General features: G+C 32.5%; 1 protein-coding gene across 1 annotated transcript in view; it reads left to right on the top strand.

The window, feature by feature from the left end:
- The window catches only part of LOC126882525 (zinc finger protein 782-like), a 162,740-nt gene that overhangs the window by 80,405 nt on the left and 60,898 nt on the right, over positions 1-21,437 (top strand). Inside the window, exons 3-4 of the mRNA XM_050647492.1 lie at positions 2,678-3,021; positions 11,358-11,448. Coding sequence (XP_050503449.1) covers positions 2,678-3,021; positions 11,358-11,448 — 435 coding nt within the window. The remainder of the gene's footprint in view (positions 1-2,677; positions 3,022-11,357; positions 11,449-21,437) is intronic.

Here is a 21,437-nt window from a genome sequence, read left to right as displayed (position 1 = left end):
GATATCTGATGATTGAATCTTAGGTTTTAGAGCATGCAGAACTTTTTATAAAGAATAACTTTTTTTCGTAAAATGAATAACAAAAAAGTTTCCCATATATTTCCAACTTAAGTAGACACGCTGTATATTAACATAGAGTAAGCCTACTTTCCGCGCTTCCTGACGACAAGATCTCATGGACTGGTTTGCGGCATCTCTTTCTAACACATTGTATCGAGAATCTGCGATGACATTTAGTGTGCGTATAGGCACGGAAGGGGAGGACAACTGTAGCAGCTTTACTATGCGTAAGAGTGAAACAGCACTAATCCAAATAAAAAAGATGGCGTCGTTACTTCGCTCCGAATGACACTCTCTCTATGCTAATATATAACTCTATGATACCACGACACAAACCAAAGACGTATGACGTAGATATATTAATATTATGTGACACATGACAGAAGCTCGAAACAAATGACAATCGATGAAAAGCCCTATTGTGAAAGCAAACTGGCTGAAAAAGAAGACTAGTTGCTGCCTATTTGTACTATCTATATACATATGGTGCCTTATTTTTATGTTTCTCTTCCCACTTCGCTTCCCTCTTTTATTCTTATGGACGCCAAAAAGTGACCTTGCAGATTTCATACCCCATGATGTAGTCTATTAGTTTTATGTTGTCTTTCAGTTTGCCTATAAGTTTTACCACTTTCCCTCTCACTTTGGTTGTGTCTCGTTGGTAGCTTTTCTCTTTTATACCACGATTAAAATTGGACCCAAATCCATTTAAATACATTTAAAGGCCTAAAAATTATGACTAATTATTTGATGATTGAGAGGGTTTTAGCCGTGTTGTAGAATATTTTCTAACACCATAATATTTTTATTGTTTATTAGACTCGACTGATAGAGAAAAAAGAACTATACTTATACACTAAGTTTAAAACTATATTATACTGTATCTGTTACATTCAATAAAACTAAAGAACCTTTGTATTATTTCCTTTTGTGTGTATACTTTTTTAGTGCAATTTAATTATATTTGTTTCGAATTGTAGTGAAATATAGCATTATATCTTAAAGAAGGTTATATTTATTTTTGAACCTCTTTCCGAATCTATTTAAACTGCTCTGTATAAAATCGGTAGTTTTGTGAGAAAAGAAATTTAAGTAGTTGTCTTCAGACAAAAATGTTACAGTAATAATTATTTCTGTTTGTTACTGGCTAGAGATTCCATATGCATTTTTGTTTATTTTTATTTTGATTTAGGTAGGTAAGAAGATTCTCAAATATAAGTAGTGACTTCATTATCATAATGGCCTCTTAAAAATGGTGGTAAAGTAATAAAAATAGCCCCCCTTTATAAACCATCAATTGTTGAAAGTTTGAAAGTTTCAAAGCTTCTTAATCCCCCGCTGTGTTTATTTCCTGGTTTACCACTTACCACAATTATGCATACTTAAGTCTAGGCACTATAATAATTGTGAGCATGGTTTATATGATGTTTATCTGATAATAATTTTAATGAGGTATTTACTTAATTGTAATAGTTAATGTGTATTTTTAAACGGTCCATAATCATATTTATTTTGTATGTATTTCTATGCTTTCCTGGTAGATGAAAGTAGTGAAATTTTAAAGGTAAGTAATTAGTGATAATAGTAAAGTGAAAAATCACTAATAAGCCCTATAGCTCAGGCGGTGTCTCAGTCGTGTAGCTCAGGCTCAGGAGTGTCTGACTTCTTCATCTTAAATATCGTAATGCTTTTCAAATACCTACAGGACTCAGATCGACACAACTTGAATAAAATGAGTACCTTGGTTAAAACCAGGAGTCATAATATTCGTTTAACCCTTTTCTTGGCAAACCAAAATAAAAATGTGAAAACTCTGTTTTCTTTCTACTAATGCCCTTCTAGAATTATTTAAAAATTTATGAAATAGATATTTCACCTTTAATTGATCGCCAAAGTACCTTTTCAAGTAGTACCAAAGTATCGCCAAAGTATCGGATAAGTACCAAATTTGAATTTGTTACAAATTTGTTACATTGCCAAGACTACCATAAACCTTGTTATCAGGATGATCCATGCATTTTCTAAGGTTTGAAACGATTTCTCAAAACAAAGTTCAAACTTCTTATATCTGAGTTCATGGGAGTATTCTCAGGTCATAATGCCCCCTCCCCATCGATTAAATTTTAAGGAAATAATTTTTTCCAAAAAAAAAATTGTAAATTTAAAATAGAATTATTTATTTATAAAATATAATTATTATATTATAAATAAAGTCCTTATAATCTAGGTAACTCCTTATTTGTGATGATAGGCGTAAAAACAGTTTCTTTTGTCATAAAGACAAAGTCGCCTGCACACCGGCACAAGTCGCCGAAGTGGCTTGCACACACAGTGACTTGTGGCATACATTACCATGTTTGAGTGTTGTTTAATAGCTGTTCCATGAATGAAATAATATAGTTATTTCTGTAAATCTAAATCATTCATTGCTTGGCTATAAAATAAGTGTAAAGGTATTCTGAAAAACTATGTACTTTTTTCGTCTAATACCTTTTAATGGTATTTAAAAATCATATATAGTGCTAGATTGGTTTGGGGCCTTCAGTATGCCTCGGTGCAGCTTACGATTATGCCCCCCTACCCAATTTTTATTGTTACTAACTATATTTATTTTTAGGTCCAAATGCAAACAAGTTCGGTGGCATACCTCCTCATTTAGTACTACCGATGCTACTAATGAAACAAAACATGAAAAATTCGATGTTGAGCATAACGAGAGTGAAGTCGGAATTCGGAAGTCCAGATGAGCCTAAAGTTTTTTGTCCTGCTTGTGGCAGAGGGTACAAACTAAAAAGTTCCTTACGCAACCACATGAAATGGGAATGTGGCAAAGAACCTCAGTTCAAGTGTCCTTATTGCACATACAAAGCGAAACAGAAGATGCACATTACAAGACATATCGAGAGAATGCACAAAGTTATTGATTATTCTGCTGTTAAGAAAGAAGAACCTGCTGAAGCTGTTAATTCCAATGCAACGAACTAGTGTATTAGCATTTATACCAATTAGATCATTCCATTTTTTGAACGTGGTGATAGATAAATTTAAATAGCTTTTTTAATATACCAGTGGAGTTAACTTTAAAAGATGTGCTTTAAATGTTATATTGAAACAAATGCTATATGGGTGATAATGAAGTATGAAGAGTAAGCGAAGTCCAAAACGCCTAAATTAGTTATGATTAATTAATTATTTACAGCCACTTTTTAAAATTCGAACTTTTATTTAGTCTGCCTCTTGTCAACATAGTCCAGAAAGCCACTGCGCATCCGCTAGTAAAATTATTATAATTCAGATTTTTTGCACAATCTTACTCAAAAAGGACCCCTTTTAACAAATGTGCATGTTGCCAGGACCAAAAGTTAGTCAAAAATTTTTTAAACGTTTTTTTTTGTTTTTTTCCTAAAATTAGTTTTTTTGCATGGAACAAAGTTTTTTTAGGTTTTTTGAATCATTCCAAACAGAAAACGTCTTTAGTGACTTTTCTCTAAAGTTGATAGTTTTTGACATATAAGCGATTAAAAATTGAAAAATTGCGAAATCGGCCATTTTTAACCCTCAAAAACTATATGAAAAACTGAAAATTTGAATGTTACCAAGGTAGGTAGATATTCGTTAAACATCGATTGATGAAATCCCGAAGAGTTTTTTGCAATACAATATTCAAAACTCCTTTGTTTTTTAATTGCTAATCAAGCCTGCGCGACACTATTTTCCACCGTTACATGTGTATACAGTATGGTGTTAATGCAAGGAATAAATTCGTTATTTCGTAAACCGTCGACTTAAGGGGAAAAATCCCGAAACAGGTCGATTTTTATTTTTAAGTTATGATATTGTGGCATATATGGTATACTAGTGACGTCATCCATCTGGGCGTGATGACGTAATCGATGATTTTTTTAAATGAGAATAGGGGTCGTGTGCTAGCTGATTTGAAAGCTTCTTCAATTCTCTGTTCAATAATATAAACATTTACATAATTATTTATACATTCTTCTTTTTTGTCATATAATTTAATTTAATAAAATTTTTTTGGACACCCTGTATAAATAATTATGTAAATCTTTATATTACTGGATAGAGAATTGAAGAACCTTTCAAATAAGCTAGCACACGACCCCTATTCTCATTTAAAAAAATCATCGATTACGTCATCGCGCCCAGATGGATGACGTCACTAGTATGCCATATACGCCACAATATCATAACTTAAAAATAAAAAATGGACCTGCTTTGGGATTTTTGCTTAAAGGTAACGGTTTACGAAATAACGAATTTATTCCTTGCATTTACACCATACTGTATACACATGCAACGGTGGAAAATAGTGTCGCGCAGGCTTGATTAGCAATTAAAAAACAAAGGAGTTTTGAATATTGTATTGCAAAAAACTCTTCGGGATTTCATCAATCGATGTTTAAAGAATATCTACCTACCTTGGTAACATTCAAATTTTCAATTTTTCATATAATTTTTGAGGGTTAAAAATGCCCGATTTTGCAATTTTTCAATTTTTAATCGCTTATATGTCAAAAACTATCAACTTTAGAGAAAAGTCACTTAAGACCTTTTCTATTTGGAATGATCCAAAAAACCTAAAAAAACTTTGTTCCATGAAAAAAAAATAATTTTAGGAAAAAAACAAAAAAAACGTTTAAAAAATTTTTGACCAACTTTTGGTCCTGGCAACATGCAAATTTGTTAAAAGGGGTCCTTTTTGAGTAAGACTGTGCAAAAAATCTGAATTAGAATAATTTTCCTAGCAGATGCGCAGTGGCTTTCTGGACTAACAAGTATTTTCGTTTTTGTAGGTATACATCATAATATTTTTGATACATTATATTTTTACACGTGTATCACAATTTACCAATATTCAGACTTTTTTAGCTATTTCGGTGTTGGGTACTTCTCTGTTCAGTGTTATTATGAAATAAGCTAACTTAACTTGATTTGCTAATATACACTCACCGTCACATAATTCCGTCACCCAAAATTTTTGATCAAGTTTGACAATTTATAACTTTATTATTTGTGCTCCTATTTTTAAGATTTTTGCACCAGTTTGTAGGTACATGTATTGATATCGTTTGGTATTATTCCGGTAACAAAAAATTGCTTGCATGGCATTATGCAGGGGTGAACAAAAGCGTTGTATTTTCTTCTAACTTTAAAAAATTCTGTGAAAAAATGGAATAGCTGATTTTGTTTCATAGTCCTGTCATATTATCCCGGAGGCATCACTAAAATTTTGCTTTTTGATTTATCCGAATATCTCTTTTCTTGTAAGGGCTGTACCATTTTTTGTAAATAAAAACACTCATAAAATAGAGGTTGGATTGATAAGATTTGAATGGTCCGCATGCAGCCCACATCTCAATCCTATTAGGCATTTATGGGATGTATTAAAAAAAGCTATTCGCCGTCATCCTAGGCCTCCAGAAAATTTGGTGCAGTTATGGCCCTGGTAGAGGAATATTGGGTTATTCCCCAGGCAAGAATAACACATCTGTATTCGTTGCTAAACAGATTGCGAGCAGTCGTTGCTGCAAGAGGTGGACATACCCGCTATTGAATTGTTTTGTTTTGTTGTTAATTTTGTTTTGTTTTGTTAATTTTAGTGCGTTTGATATTTTTAATTAAATAGACCTTCCAAGCAGTGTTTTTATTTACAGCTCTTACAAGAAAAGAGATTTTCGGATAATTCAAAAAACAAAACCTTAGTTATACCTCCAGGATAATACAAAAGGAGTATGAAACAAAATCAGCCCTCCAATTTTTCCGCAGAATTTTTTAAAGTTAGGAGAAAAAACAACGCTTATATTAATTCACCCCCGTATAATGCCATCTAATCAAAAATTTTTTGTTACCGGAATAATAAACGATATCAATATATGTACCTACTACGGGATGCAAGAATCTTGAAAATCGGAGTACAAATAATAAAGTTATAGATTGTCAAACTTAATCAAAAATTTTGGGTGGTGGAATTTTGTGCCGGTGAGTGTACTTACAATTAGTGTACTTACATATAGTCCAGAAAGCCACTGCGCATCCACTAGGAAAATATTCTGATTCGGATTTTTTGCACAGTTTTACTCAAAAAGGACCCCTTTTAACAAATTTGCATGTTGCCAGGTCCAAAAGTGGGTCAAACATTTTTTAAACGTTTTTTTTTTGTTTTTCTTTTATTTTTTTTGCGAAAATCGACCATTTTTAACCCTCATAAACTATGTGAAAAACTGAAAATTTCAATGTCAAGGTAGTTCGATATTCTTTAAACATCGATTAATGAAATCCCGAAAAGTTTTTTGCAATACAATATCGAAAACCCCATTGTTTTTTAATTGCTAATCAAGCGGGCGCGACACTATTTTCAACCGTTGTTGCATGTATATGTAATATGCGTAAATATATGTGCGGAAAAATATTCTGATTCAATTTTTTTTCACCATCTTGCTTGAAAAGGTTCCCTATTAACAAATTTGCATGTTGCCAGAGTCAAAAATGGGTCAAAAAATTTTTTAATCAATTTTTTAAACCTCAAATGTTTTCCGATTACATCTACATGCAACGGTTGAAAATAGTGTCGCGCCCGCTTGATTAGCAATTAAAAAACAAAGGGGTTATCGATATTGTATTGTAAAACGCTCTTCAGTATTTCATCAATCGATGCTCATATAATATCTACGTACCTTGGTAACATTGAAATTTTCGGTTTTTCACATAGTTTTCGAGGGTTAAAAATGGCCGATTTTGCAATTTTTAAATTTTCAATCGCTTATACCTCGAAAACTATCACATTTAGAAATTTCCTTGAGATGTTTTCTATTTAGAATGATCCAAATAATTAAAAAAAAATTGTCCGATGCGAAAACATTAGTTTCAGAAAAAAACAAAAAAAAAACGTTTAAAAAAATTTTTTACTGCCTTTTGATTCCACTGGCAACATGAAAATTTGTTAAAAGGAGACCTTTTCAAGCAAGATGGTAAAAAAAAATTTAATCAGAATATTTTTCCGCACATATATTTACGCATATTACATACATGCAACGGTTGAAAATAGTGTCGCGCCTGCTTGATTATCAATTTAAAAACAATGGGGTTTTCGATATTGTATTGCAAAAAACTCTTAAGGTGAAACAGTAGCGATCAACAGGTAGCGAAAACGCGTTCCAAGATTGCGGCTGTAATTTTGAATATTTTTTCGAGATATTTGGCACACTTATTCGTAATATAATAAAGAATGACGGCACATAGCCCAATTTGAAAAATATATTAATATGTGGAAATTACTCTGTAATTAAATACAATATTAAAAAACGAGCCTGTACCGCCATTAAGAAGAACAAAAAAATACACTTTTTTCAAATAAACTTTTTTATCCGATGCCTAGATTTTGTGTCATTTTGGAACTACTAATGAAATAAAAAATTCTAGTAGTTCCAAAATGACACAAAATCTAGGCATCGGATAAAATTTTTTATTTAAATAAAGTGTATTTTTTTGTTCTTTTAATGGCGGTACAGGCTCGTTTTTTTAATATTGTATTTAATCACAGAGTAATTTCCACATATTAATATATTTTTCAAATTGGGCTCTGTACCGCCATTCTTTATTATATTACGAATACGTGTGCCAAATATCTCGAAAAAATATTCAAAATTACAGCCGCAATCTTGGAACGCGTTTTTGCTACCTGTTGATCGCTACTGTTTCCTCTTAAGGATTTCATCAATCGATGTTTAAAGAATATCTACCTGCCTTGGCAACATTGAAATTTTTCAGTTTTTCACATAGTTTTTGAAGTTTAAAAATGGCCGATTTCGCAATTTTTAAATTTTTAATCGCTTATATGTCAGAAACTATCAACTTTAGAGAAACGTCACTGAATACCTTTTCTGTTTGGAAGGATCCTAAAAACATAAAAAAACTTGTTCGCTGCAAAAAAAAATAATTTTAGGAAGAAAAAAACAAAAAAAAAAACGTTTAAAAAATGTTTGACTTACTTTTGGACCTGGCAACATGCAAATTTGTTAAAAGGGCCTTTTTTGAGTAAGACTGCAAAAAATCCGAATCAGAATATTTTTCCTAACGGATGCTTTCTGGACTGAAAATACTGGGGTGTTTAATCATATTATTTAAACAATGAAGTGATATGTGAATTTTGTGTTAAGTATGTCTTAAAGTATATCTTGTGGTGGCGTTTCCTGTTTAAACGATATACTTTCCTATCATCTGTATTAGATAAATATGTGGTAAAATCCCACCAGATTTTGAAAAAATGCCAAAAAGGTGTTTATTAAAGACAATTGTGATAAACATTCAAACATTCAAAACAAACAAAATTATAAGCAAGGAAAAGCTGAGATGATAAGGTACTAGGAGACAAACTTTACATGAATTTTGTAACAAAAAATAATACTAAAAACAAATTAACAACAGATCTTTTAAAGTTGACATAGATAAATTTATTTTTGGTTATAGTTTATCAATTATGTAGTTTAAAGTACATATCGTCGAATTATGTTACACATGATTGTCAGGTTCTTAATATTTTAAGATCTACTATAAAGTGGCCTATATTGGGTAGACAGGCAAAAAGGGGACATCGTTATTGCCGACGTTACAAACATAATTTTGTCATTATATCGCTCTTTTAAATTATTAATCTATCATGGGAAATATCCCGGACTGTGTATCTTACTTACATCTTATTGTTTCTTGTCATGAATGGTTAATAATGGTATTTTTTCTACTAGACTTTATACCAGTAGTTGGGAGAGGGGGAAAGAGTTCAGCATTTTTAATGTTTAATTGAACAAAGTTTGCTTGTATAAAAAAATAAAGGGTTTAATATTCAAATTGTTTCAGTGGGCTTAATTGTTGCTTTACTTTTGATAATACAATTATTATAAATTGAAAAAAAGGCCATCGAAAAAAGAGCGATAAAACCACTAAAAAATAGTCGACATTAATATTGGCCCCACAGTTATTACTGTCGTTTCCAACATAGTTCTGTCTACCCTTGTAAAAATGCGTAGATGTATGCATTCTTCCTTTAAAAAATTACCAATTTTTTACGTGCGGGTGTAAATATTGTTGCCTTTATATTTATAGTTTACATTAAGCGTTTTGACAGATTTTGATGTTAACTTATTGATATTATTGTCTTTGCTCAAATTTATTTCTTATACTTACTTACTTACTCGCGAAATATAATAATAATTGTCCTAGTGACAAGTAACATTAAAATATAGTTTTTGATAGACGTTAAAAAGAAATTAAGAAAATTCAAGGAATTGCTTTGGAGAAATGTTTCTATTGTTAATAGTCTCTAAACCGACCATTATACTAAAATCACAATAAAGATGCATTAGAAATAAACAAACCAAGACACGTTGAATGTTACGAGGAGCACTCGCAAATCGTAATTGACAATGTATGTACATTGTAAATCCCAAATCATGATTTACAAAGTTTATACATTGTAAATCATGATTCGGGAGTGTCCCTTGTAACATTCGTGTCTTGGTTTCTTTATTTCTAATGCATCTTTATTGTGATTTTAGAATAGATGAAAATGGTGAATGTTTTTAAAAGTTGCTGCCTAGAGAATACACTATAATAAGTCGAATACTACAATTCTGTTCCGTGGAAAGAACTGAGTAATGTTTTCTCTGTTATAAGAAAAACTCTCATCTATACGTTAAGTTGTGAAGGAATTTCAAAAAGTAACTAGATATTTTAATTAATATTAAGCTAAATTAAACCAATACAGGGCAAGAAATATTCGAAATAAAAATTTGCAGATTCCATTAGTGGCACACGAATAGGATTAAACGCAACTAGACTAAATAAAGGCAACTAGAGATACGACAAGGATGCATCTTGTTGCCAATCTTCAATGAGGGCCATAAGTTGCATTAAGAAGTAAAATTCAGATCTTGAAAGGAGATCTTTTGGGAACACGTTAACAGCCTATGTGCAAGATTAACGTTTAAAAAGTGTCAAGAGACACGCATTTAAATGAGTAACGGTAAAGCGAACGAAAACTGGTCACCGAAACTATACAGCTTGTTAATGTGGCGAAGAACAACAGAAGCAGACGAGCCAACTGCAGCGCTACTGCGTGGTTCCACAAAGTGGCTTAAACAAGCGATTTTGTAGCGCCAATGACTTTGTAATGGACGCCATTAGCAACTAGGATCGGTGATCAAAAGACACGCATTTAAATTAGTAACGGTAAAGCGAACGAAAACTGGTCACCGAAACTATACAGCTTGTTAATGTGGCGAAGAACAACAGAAACAGACGAGCCACTCTGCAGCGCTACTGCGTGGATCCACAAAGTGGCTTAAACAAGCGATTTTGTAGCGCCAATTACTTTGTAATGGACGCTATTTGCAACTAGGATCGGTGATCAAGAGACACGCATTTAAATGAGTAACGGTAAAGCGAACCAAAACTGGTCTCCGAAACTATACAGCTTGTTAATGTGGCGAAGAACAACAGAAGCAGACGAGCCAACTGCAGCGCTACTGCGTGGTTCCACAAAGTGGCTTAAACAAGCGATTTTGTAGCGCCAATGACTTTGTAATGGACGCCATTAGCAACTAGGATCGGTGATCAAAAGACACGCATTTAAATTAGTAACGGTAAAGCGAACCAAAACTGGTGTCCGAAACTATACAGCTTGTTAATGTGGCGAAGAACAACAGAAGCAGACGAGCCAACTGCAACGCTACTGCGTGGTTCCACAAAGTGGCTTAATCAAGCGATTTTGTAGCGCCAATGAGTTTGTAACGGACGCCACTAGCAACTAGGATCGGTGATCAAGAGACACGCATTTATATAAGTAACGGTAAAGCGAACCAAAACCTGGTCACCGAAACTATACAGCTTGTTGATGTGGCGAAGAACAACAGAAACAGACGAGCCACTCGTGGTTCCACAAAGTGGAACAAAACAAGCGGTTTAAACAAGCGATTTTGTAGCGCCAATGACTTTGTAATGGACGCCACTAGCAACTAGGATCGGCGATAGGCGATCCTCGCTGCTATTGGCGTCCATTACAAAATCATTGGCGCTACAAAATCGCTTGTTTAAGTAAGCCACTTTGTGAATCCACTCAGTCAGTAGCGCTGCAGAGTGGCTCGTCTGTTTCTGTTCTAAAGTGCATTCTCGAACTGTATTTTTTGGCTTCTTTAGAGCAGCACAGGACTCATACTCATTATTCCTTGAATTTTACTTTTATTATCATTAAAGATATTCTAGTTTTAGACCAGAGCATTTAGAACAAAACACACCGGAATAAATCAATTTTTAAATACAGCACCTATGGACTTGCAACTAATTGCATTTTGTTCGGGATGACGTCTGAAAAAAGTCTACAATAGGAAAATGGGTGGAAATGCATTTTATGCAATTTAATGTAATTATGCATTTCCACCCATTTATCAATTGTAGAGTTTTTCCTGACGTCATCCTCAATACAATTCAAAAAATTGCAAGTCCATAGGAGCTGTATTTGAAAATCGATTTCTTTTTTTCTAAATACGCTGCTCAGATTCTCCCAGTGGTCGTAAATGTTGTCTGCGTTATATGTCTATATAGAATCGGAATCTGTCTTATTTAACCTTGTTTTTATTTCGCTTGGTAATATATTGGTTTTGTTTAGTTATTAGAATGAATACTCTTTTATTATAAATACGAAATCGAGCTTTTTATTATAAGTTACATACTATTCCAGTTACCCATAAACACATTTTGTCTCAGTAAGAATGAGAGTTATTCGTAGAATATTTTAAAACATTTAAGTCAAGACAAATACGAATTTATGGAAAATATCTTGTAAGTTATACTATTATTATTTTTCAATATCACTCTTATGCCCAAAGGCATGCGCGGATGCAGGGGAGTCAACGGGTCCATGGACCCCCCTACTGTATTGGACACCCACCCATGACCCCACCGGACTATTTTCTGTTTCATCCGTAACACGGAAATAGTCCCAACAGATCTCAATCCTTTTAATACCGTATTTATTTATTATCCCAGATAAATATCTGGGATGAGTGAATTTTATCCTTAGAGTAAGTGTGAGTCGTATGGCTAAATCTGGATAATATAATATTTGCGGTAAGTCTGGTCCCCCTATTATGAATTTTTAGATCCGCGGCTGCCCAAAGGTATTGGTGATTCTGAGAGGAGACTGAAGCATTTTTGTAAAAAATCTCATTTATGGTCTTATTTATGTTATACTCGTTTAGGACATGCATCATCATCATTCTCTTTACCATTCCTAAGTATATTTATCCATAATATTCTCTCCTGTTTCATACCAACATCAATCTTCTATCGACAGGATATGCCTAAGCGGCTCCCCCTAGGTCTTATTTGGTTTCCCGTCCTACTCCTTCCAAAAGTTTGCAAACTAAGAATTCTTCGTATTGGATGATTAGCGTCTCAACGTTTGAGCATGCCCGAACCATTTAAGCAGTCTCATTTCCGCCACATATATTTGTACCTCTTTGACTGTACCGTTTCAGAACATTGTAGCTGGATTGGTATATATTTTATACAATTTTCCTTTCCGTTTCATTGATATATTTCCGTGACCACACCTCTTGATTCCTTTTACTTATTAGCTTAGTTAGTTATTTTCTCATCACTTTGTAATACCACTTATACCACTAATACATTTGTGGTACCAGTTACTTAAAACTATTATTTTTCACAATTCATTCGCCATCCAAAGTTCTTCTTTTTCTTTACGTGCCATCTCCGCGACGAAGGTTGGCAATCATCATTGCTATTCTCACTTTTGACACTACAGCCCGAAAGAGTTCAGTTGAGCTGCATCCAAACCATTCTCTGAGATTTCTCAGCCAGGACATTTTTTTCTCCTACCTATGCTGCGCCTTCCTTGAATATTTCCCTGCATAATCAATTTTAGGAGTTCATCACCAGGAGTTCTGGAGTTTTAGGAGTTCTGTCACCACGTGTTATATGACCCATGTATTCAAATTTTCTTATTTTGATGGAATCCAGTATCGCCCTGCTGTTCTGTATTCTTCTTAGTACTTCCTCATTGGTTATTCTGTCTGTCCAGGAGATTCTCAGCATTCTTCGATATGTCCACATCGCAAATGCTTCCAATCTATTGAGGCATTGTTTATTAAGAGTCCATGTCTCCACACCATACAAAAGAACAGAAAATACATAACATTTTAGTACTCGCTTTCTAAGATCTAGGCTGAGGTCTCTACTACACAATATTTGTTTCATATTAGTGAATGCACTTCTAGCCTTTTCTACTCTACTTCGTATTTCTTTGGTATAATCGTTTTTTTCACTAATGTTTGTCCCTAAATAATTACAATTCTGAACTCGTTCTATCGTCTTATTATTCACGTGTAGATTGATGTTTCGTAATATTTTTCTTTGATATAACCATGAATTTTGTTTTCTTTATGTTTAGTGACAAACCAAATTCTTCACTCGTTGCAACAACCTTATCTAAAATTCTTTGTAGATCTTTCTTGTAGATCTTTGTAGATCCAAAGTTAACTCCACTTAAAATAAACATTCCAAATAGTACTTTGTTTTTAAACCATTATCTTCAAGAACTTGTCTCCACTGTTTCAGTTTTTGTTCTAAATTCTAAATCCTTTCAGTATTTCCTACTAATACTACATCATCGGCATACATTAATCAGAGAACGTTAGTCTGTAGTTTCACTGGTATCTGATCGAACACTATTGAGAATAACTAAGGACTAACCACTGAACCCTGAGGCATTCCTATTTTCACATGAAATTTATCAGTTTCCCACTCCTGTCCTAACACTAGTTGTTATTCACTCATACTTGCTCATGTCTCACAATCTTCACTTCTGTCTTATTGAAAGTAAACAGAAAATAATCCTATAATAAGAATAGTATTTCTCAACTGAACAACGGTACCCCGTCAAAATAGCCCCGTCGAAAAACCTCCGACAAAACAGCCCCGACATAATATCCCGTACACAAAATAGCTCCGACAAAATAGCCTGTAGACAAAATAGTCGCGGAATAATAGCCCGCCGACAAAATAGCCCCGAAAAAATAGCCCCGACAAAATAGCCACGACAAAATAGCCCAGACAAAAAATCTTCCTTCATAATTCATCATGAAATAATCCCTTAAAGATACATTTTTTTGGAAATGGTAATTATCCTCTATTCAAATGTTTATCTTAACCACATTAAATAAAAATGGCCTTTTCAGAGTCCTGTCTTCTCTGCCTCTTGGAAGTTTGAACATTTAATTTAATCGAAAATAAATGTTTGTTTGTGATGCAACAGTAAAATGCATTTTAACTTAAATAAATTACATACATTCTTCTTTTTTGTCAAATAATTTAAATTTAAAAAAGTTTTTGGACACCTTGTATAAATAATTATGTAATTGTTTATATTACTAAATAGAGAATTAAATAACCTTTCAAATGAGCTAGCACACGACCCCTATTCTCATTTAAAAAAATCATCGATTACGTCATCACGCCCAGATGGATGACGTCACTAGTATGACATATATAACAGAATATCGTAATTTAAAAATAAAAATCGATCTATTTCAGGATTTATCCTTAACGTCACCGGTTTACGAAATAACGAATTTATTCCATCCATTTGCACCATACTGTACCTACGTCTGAATTGCCGATATGAATGAGTCAGATTAAATTAAATTATTAGATTTTTTTAGTGATGAATAACATTTTTGTTTAATTTAAGTATTAATATTTTGTATTTCGACAACGACGTCCGAAGTGAAAGTCGAAACGTTAATAAAATATTTTTTTTAAGTAAATTGTGGCTTATTTCCCAATTAGAATAGTAATTTAAAATAAATGGTACTCCTTTAAAAGGTAAAACTTTTTATTGGAGGTGTTTTCTAAGAGGCTGTTTTAGCCGGGGCTATTTTAGTCGGGGCTGTTTTGACCGGGGCTATTTTGTGTGCGGTCTATTTTGTCGGGGCTATTTTGGTTGCGGGCTATTTTGTCGAGGCTATTTTGTTTCCGGGCTATTTTGACGGGGCTTTTTTGACGGGTCACGCTGAACAACATGTTTTAAATAAATTCGAATTGTTGATATTTAGGTGATCAAATTTTTGAACAAAATAATACGTATAAAAGACTATTGTGATTTCTTTAATTAAAATAGTGTTTTCCATTAGTTAACAAAAAAGGAAGGGAAAAAATAGTTTGGTTCTTACGGAGTTACCGATTTATTAACTAGATGGTTATATAACCAATAGTTGATGTGAGTTTTGTCATTTTGTAAGAGACGTATTTTCACAGAGAATATTCTAGCAGAATCAAACAGTAAATATCTTCCTTTATTCGTAGTTCCCATTCCGATATACTTTAATCCATAGTGTTCTCAATTAAAATAGTTTTTCATATACGCGCAAGTCAAAACGTGTTTATTGATATTTTTTTAGAAATAAGCAGAACATAAGGTCCTAAGGTATGTAAAAACTCTGTATAGATTATCGTTTGTAGTTACTATAGGGTAATCTACCGTCATTAAACCTTACGAAAAGGTCTCATCCACATTTTACAATACTTGTGGAATCTTACTTTATTAATCAGATTGTAAAAATAAACAAATTATGTCATCATCCAAATTGTTCCTAGTTTATAAAAGGATAATCATTCACTTCCAATCTCTTAACTGACTGTTAATCTCCAAAAAATGTAGAAAAACCCGCAAAATACTCTTTTCATGAAATTTCTCACAAGAGAAACATACATGAAAAGGGGTAAAATCGAAGAAGCAGCCCTCATCCTACTAAATGAAGAAAAATGTATAGCAAATCCATCAGGAGGACGCAACAGTCTTTGGTTGCCAATACTTAAAGAGGAAGTGAACAACAACAAGATACCAATAATAGAGGATAGGAAAATGTGAAGCACACATCTCTATCAAACAATATACACATATAACACACAATTAGACCAGGGCGCATCTGTAAAAATATTAGTAGATTTGGACGTTGAGAGGTGACTCAAATTTTTTTGCAGAAATTGCTTGAAAATAACTCAATAATATTTGATTTATCCTCCCACCCAAAAAGGTCTGGAACATTGTTTAAATAATCAAAATGTCAAAAAGTAAAGGAAAAATTCGATTTTTTCTTCGTTTTTTGATTATAACTTTAAAATTGTCCATTTCCGAGAAAAGTTGCACTAACATAAAAGTTGCGTAATTAAATTTGCTACAATCTAGGATTGGTTAAAAATATTAAAAATTGTCACCCTTCTTGCAAAATAGCAATAATTGCGAAAAAACCATAAAAAACAAGTATTCGCATTTTACGTTTTTTAACCATTTATGATACATTTAGGACTTTAATATTTCACTCAGAAAAACTATATGATGTAATAAAACAATGCTGTAAATTTCATTAAGATCGGTTCAATAAATTTTGCAAAATAAATTTTCCATTTTCCAATCCAGCTTTCGCAAAAAATGCATTTTTTCAAAATGTTGCAGGACTAAACATAAAGCAGACAGCAAGTTGAGTTTTTCTTACATATAGAAGAATACTGTTCCTTTCATTTGCAATTTACAAAATTAAAATCGGTTAACTACCACGGCGTCAGAAATTTTTTTAAATAAACAATAATTTTTGGTGCTACGCGCAGGACAGCGGATACGTTTGCTCTGATTGGGCATTCCAATGACCTTCGATAATGATTGATACATTTTAATTTTTCGTACATTTCGATATAAATAAATAAATTTGTTTATTGCAGAATAAAAACACATACTCTGTCCTTTGAAATAATAGTTTTTTTAGCAAAAACTTTCTTTGTTCATATATTTTAACTTAGAGAATAAAAGTTTATTAATTTTAAACATATGCAATTGTTTAAACAATATTTCACAAACAATAATCAAATTAGTTTGATTTTTGTGGAATTAAAATTTTAAAATACAACAAAATATAGAGTAAGAAGACAATATATTAGATAAAGATTGGTAGAAATTTTGGTGGAAATCAACTTGTGTGAATCGAAGATTTTACATTTTCCAAATAGAATACATAATTTTTCATTACAATTCTAAAATATTTACACTTAAGTACCTGTTGCTTTTAAAAACTATTTAAAAAGTCACTACAAGTATCAACTTAGTGTCTCTGTTCTCAAAACAATAAAAACTAACACATCAACTTAACAATTATTAACAATAACACATTTGTTTGTCCACAGCCGCAATATTCGATAGTTTTTGACAGGTCATTGGAATGCCCAATCAGAGCAAACCGAGATTAACCGATTTTAATTTTGCAAATAGCAAATGAAAGGTACAGTATCGTTCTATATCTATAAAAAATTTCAACTTGCTGTCTGCTTTATTTTCAGTCCTGCAACATTTTGAAAAAATGCATTTTTGTTGCGAATGCTGGATTGCAAAGTTTATTTTGCTAAATCTATTGAACCGATGCTAATAAAATGTACAGTGTTGTTTTATTGTATCAAAGTTTTTCTGGGTGAAATATGAAGATCCTAAGTGTAGCATAAATGGTTGAAAAACGTAAAATGCGAATACTTGTTTTTTATGGTTTATTACTTATATTGTAGGAAATTTAATTACCCAACTTTTATGTCAGCTCAACTTTTCTCGGGAAGAAACACTTTTAAAGTTATAATCAAAAACGAAAAAAAAAATCGAATTTTTCCTTCATTTTTTGACATTTTGATTATTTAAACAATGTTCCGGACCTTTTTTAGTGGGAGGATAACTTAATTATTAGTATATTATGAGTTAATTCCAAGCAATTTCTGCAAAAAATATGAGTCACCTCTCAACGTTCATCTCAAAACAGATGCGCCTTGGGCTAAATACACAAAAACAAAATTTCCAAATTTTTGCCCCAAAAATTACGAACAGTTGATGAATTACGAGAATTTGATAGTGCATATTCTTCATATTATTCTTCTACTATTCTTCTTCTTTATGGTATCGAATCCTGGACTGTTAATATTAACTTATTGAGAAAGCTGGACGTTTTTTGGGATGTGGCTTTTTAGGAGAATTTTGAAAATACGATGGACCAATCATATTACGAACAAAATGGTGTTACACAGAATGGGAAGAAACATAGAACTTTTGACCACATTAAAAGGCGAAAGACAGAATATTTGGGTCTCATACTTTGAAATGACAAGTACGAGTTGTTGCAGCTGATTATGAAGGTAACATCGAAAGAAAAAAGTGTCCTGGTAGACAACAAATATCCTGGTTAAAAAACATTCGAGACTAAACCACGTTAAACACGCAGACGCTTTTAAGAAAAGCAAAAGATACAGGCGAATTTCTAATGGTTATAGCCAACCTTCATTAGTAAAGATGGCGCTAGAAGAGGAAGAAGTGTACAAAAACATTCAGCCTCAAATCAAGTACATTCAAACTTAAATTTTTTTGGAAAAGACTGTAAGACTTGTACACACTTCTAAGTAGGTCAAACCGGCAAACGAGTGTATGTTCTCAAAAAATTGATAGTGTGTAAAAAATGGTTTATCAGCTAAGTACTTTCAACACATAACGTGCCATCATCAGAGCTTCCTAAAAAGACATTTAAGATAAGATTTTTTTATATAAAAATGAAAGATTGAAAATTTTACGTCCTCTTATAAAACCTTCATAGAAGAGTAATTGCTAAACGACACAATAATAAACATAGATCCTGGGCAAAAGCCACAGATATCGGGTATAACAACCCCTTAAATTGAATAAATTAAATCTAAATTCTTTTTTATTTTAAAAAGACAACATGGCTGAGTCAAACCATTTTTGAGCCCACGTGAACAGCTGAGGAGGACTGTCATTCATTACAATGATAAAGAAGGAATCACTATCCTATGCGACCTCTATTTTCGTAAATATTCGTAAATATAGAGGTCGCATAGGATAGTGGTTCCTTCTTTATCATTTTAATGAATGACAGTCCTCCTCAGCTGTTCACGTGGGCTCAAAAATGGTTTTACTCAGCCATGTTGTCTTTTTAAAATAAAAAAGAATTTAGATTTAATTTATTCAATTTAAGGGGTTGTTATACCCGATATCTGTGGCTTTTGCCCAGGATCTATGTTTATTATTGTGTCGTTTAGCAATTGCTCTTCTATGAAGGTTTTATAAGAGGACGTAAGTTTTTCAATCTTTCATCTTTATATAAAAAAATCTTATCTTAAATGTCCTTTTAGGAAGCTCTGATGATCGCACGTTATGTGTTCAAAGTACTTAGCTGATAATAAAACATTTTTTACACACTATCAATTTTTTGAGAACATACACTCCTTTGCTGGTTTGACCTTAAATTTTTTTGACTGTGATTATAACCTAACATATACGACCATAACGTCAACAACAACTAGTGATTATACAACAGTAGATACAACATAGTGATTTAAACACATTTTTCAATATATTTCTCTTTAACCTTTTGAAAACGATTTACGGAATGGAAATCGAAACGTTAAGTATTTTTTTAGTTAACATAATTGTTTTTATAACCAAAGTGTGGCTAATCCCATTAACATTTTACTTAAACATGCCACAAGTCTACAGTTTTAAAACCCCACACTGTTTTGTTTTCTAATTTTTCTTGAGTTGATATGTTTCATTGAAGTATCAAGTTTCTCAAAAGAATGATAGGATGTAGTTAGCTTCAAATTATTGTTCTTCTGAGAAATCTGATGAACTTCAAGCTGACTATATTTTGTCGAAATTACAAACAGTGTTTCTTTTATGTTGTTTTATATCACAGCTACTATTAATTAAACGATAATCTATACAACCAGAAACATATTACCCAATATTCACTCTGAAAAATATTACCCGAAGGACCTTACAGTTTTACATTATTATAAAATAATTTTTAAGAACTACCTATTAGATTTTAAGTATACAGGTGAAAGAACAATATCCATACATTATTGTGATAGTTAAAAATTACATAAATATACATAAATATTAACAATTTTTCAATTGTGTTCTTTGAGTAAGACATTCTTTATTCATAACAATACATTTATGTATTTAACAGTGAGAGAATGACGTACACAATAAGATTTGAAATTATGATCTAAAAATTCTATATTTATTTATGTAAACATTAAGAGGATTTTAAATTTCATGATCATTCTTAAGGTGCGTACTGACTAAGAGTATTTTCATTCGAACGAACCAAACGAACCGAGCACACACAAGCAAGCAAATGCTCAGGTTCTGTTCATTTTACTTCAGTGTTCGTCCGACCATGGAAGCAGAGAATCTGGTTATACTTGCTGTAGTTTTTTTCCTGTTCAATTTACAAATAGAAAGAAATTAAAAAAACACATCAAAAATACATTCGATAAGAACGTATAGAGGAAAAAGCAAACCATTTAGGTAGACACATATTATATTCCATCCGTTCCCAAAAAAGTAAACAATAATCTTATTATTAGTTGTGGTAAGAATTTTGAAAAAATCATATTTTCCTGTACTTGTCGATTTGGCACTTTTTGCCATTTGTCTTCTTGAAGTCTTTATAGTCATTCTGGCTATAATTATTTTATTAACTGATGCTTTAAATAGATTAGTTGTGTTGCGGAGAACCATTTCCTCAGGTTCTTTAACGTACATTCTTCGGAGGTAAATTCTACTATTTCAGCTATCAATATACAATCATCATTTATTTCTTCTTCTTCTTCTTCTTCTTCTTCTTCTTCCTTCTTGTATGTAGGCTTTAAAGCCTGTTTCTTCTTCAACATTAGCCTCCTAAATTGTTTAAGTTATCGCACCATCTTTTTGTTGGTCTGCCAATACTTCTTTGTCCATTTGGTGACTTATCTCGTGCTATTCGTATTACTTGTCAAATATAGGAAAGAGTTTGAGAATCTCACAATCGCCATAACACCGCATGGCGATTGTAAGATTTTCAAACTCTTTCCTATATTTGACAACTAATACTGTCCTATCCTCTGCCATTCTATAATGTGTTCGTTCCACTCCTGTTTCCGTTTTGTCACCCCTCCCTATCCAACAGACTTTTCCGTGATATTCGTCGGAGTATTTTCATCTCTGTTGTTTCTTGTAATCATCTCGTTTTAGATGTGTCAGGTCTTGTCTCCGCCGTGTATGTTAATATAGGTCTAATTGCTGCTTTATAGCTTCTTGCTTTTCTATCTTGTCTTAGGTGTTTGTTCTTCCAGATTGTGTCATTAAGAGATCCCGCCGCTTTACTTGCTTTTAAGCTTTGTTGTTGTACTTCCTCTTCAACATCTCCGCAACTGGTTATATCTATTCCCAGGTGTCTAAACCTTGCTTCCTGCTT

This window comes from Diabrotica virgifera, chromosome 3 (assembly GCF_917563875.1).
Source record: "Diabrotica virgifera virgifera chromosome 3, PGI_DIABVI_V3a".
In the NCBI taxonomy this organism is placed as follows: domain Eukaryota; kingdom Metazoa; phylum Arthropoda; class Insecta; order Coleoptera; family Chrysomelidae; genus Diabrotica; species Diabrotica virgifera.
The sequence above is the reverse complement of the archived record's forward strand: the minus strand, read 5'-3'. Positions and strand labels throughout refer to the sequence as shown.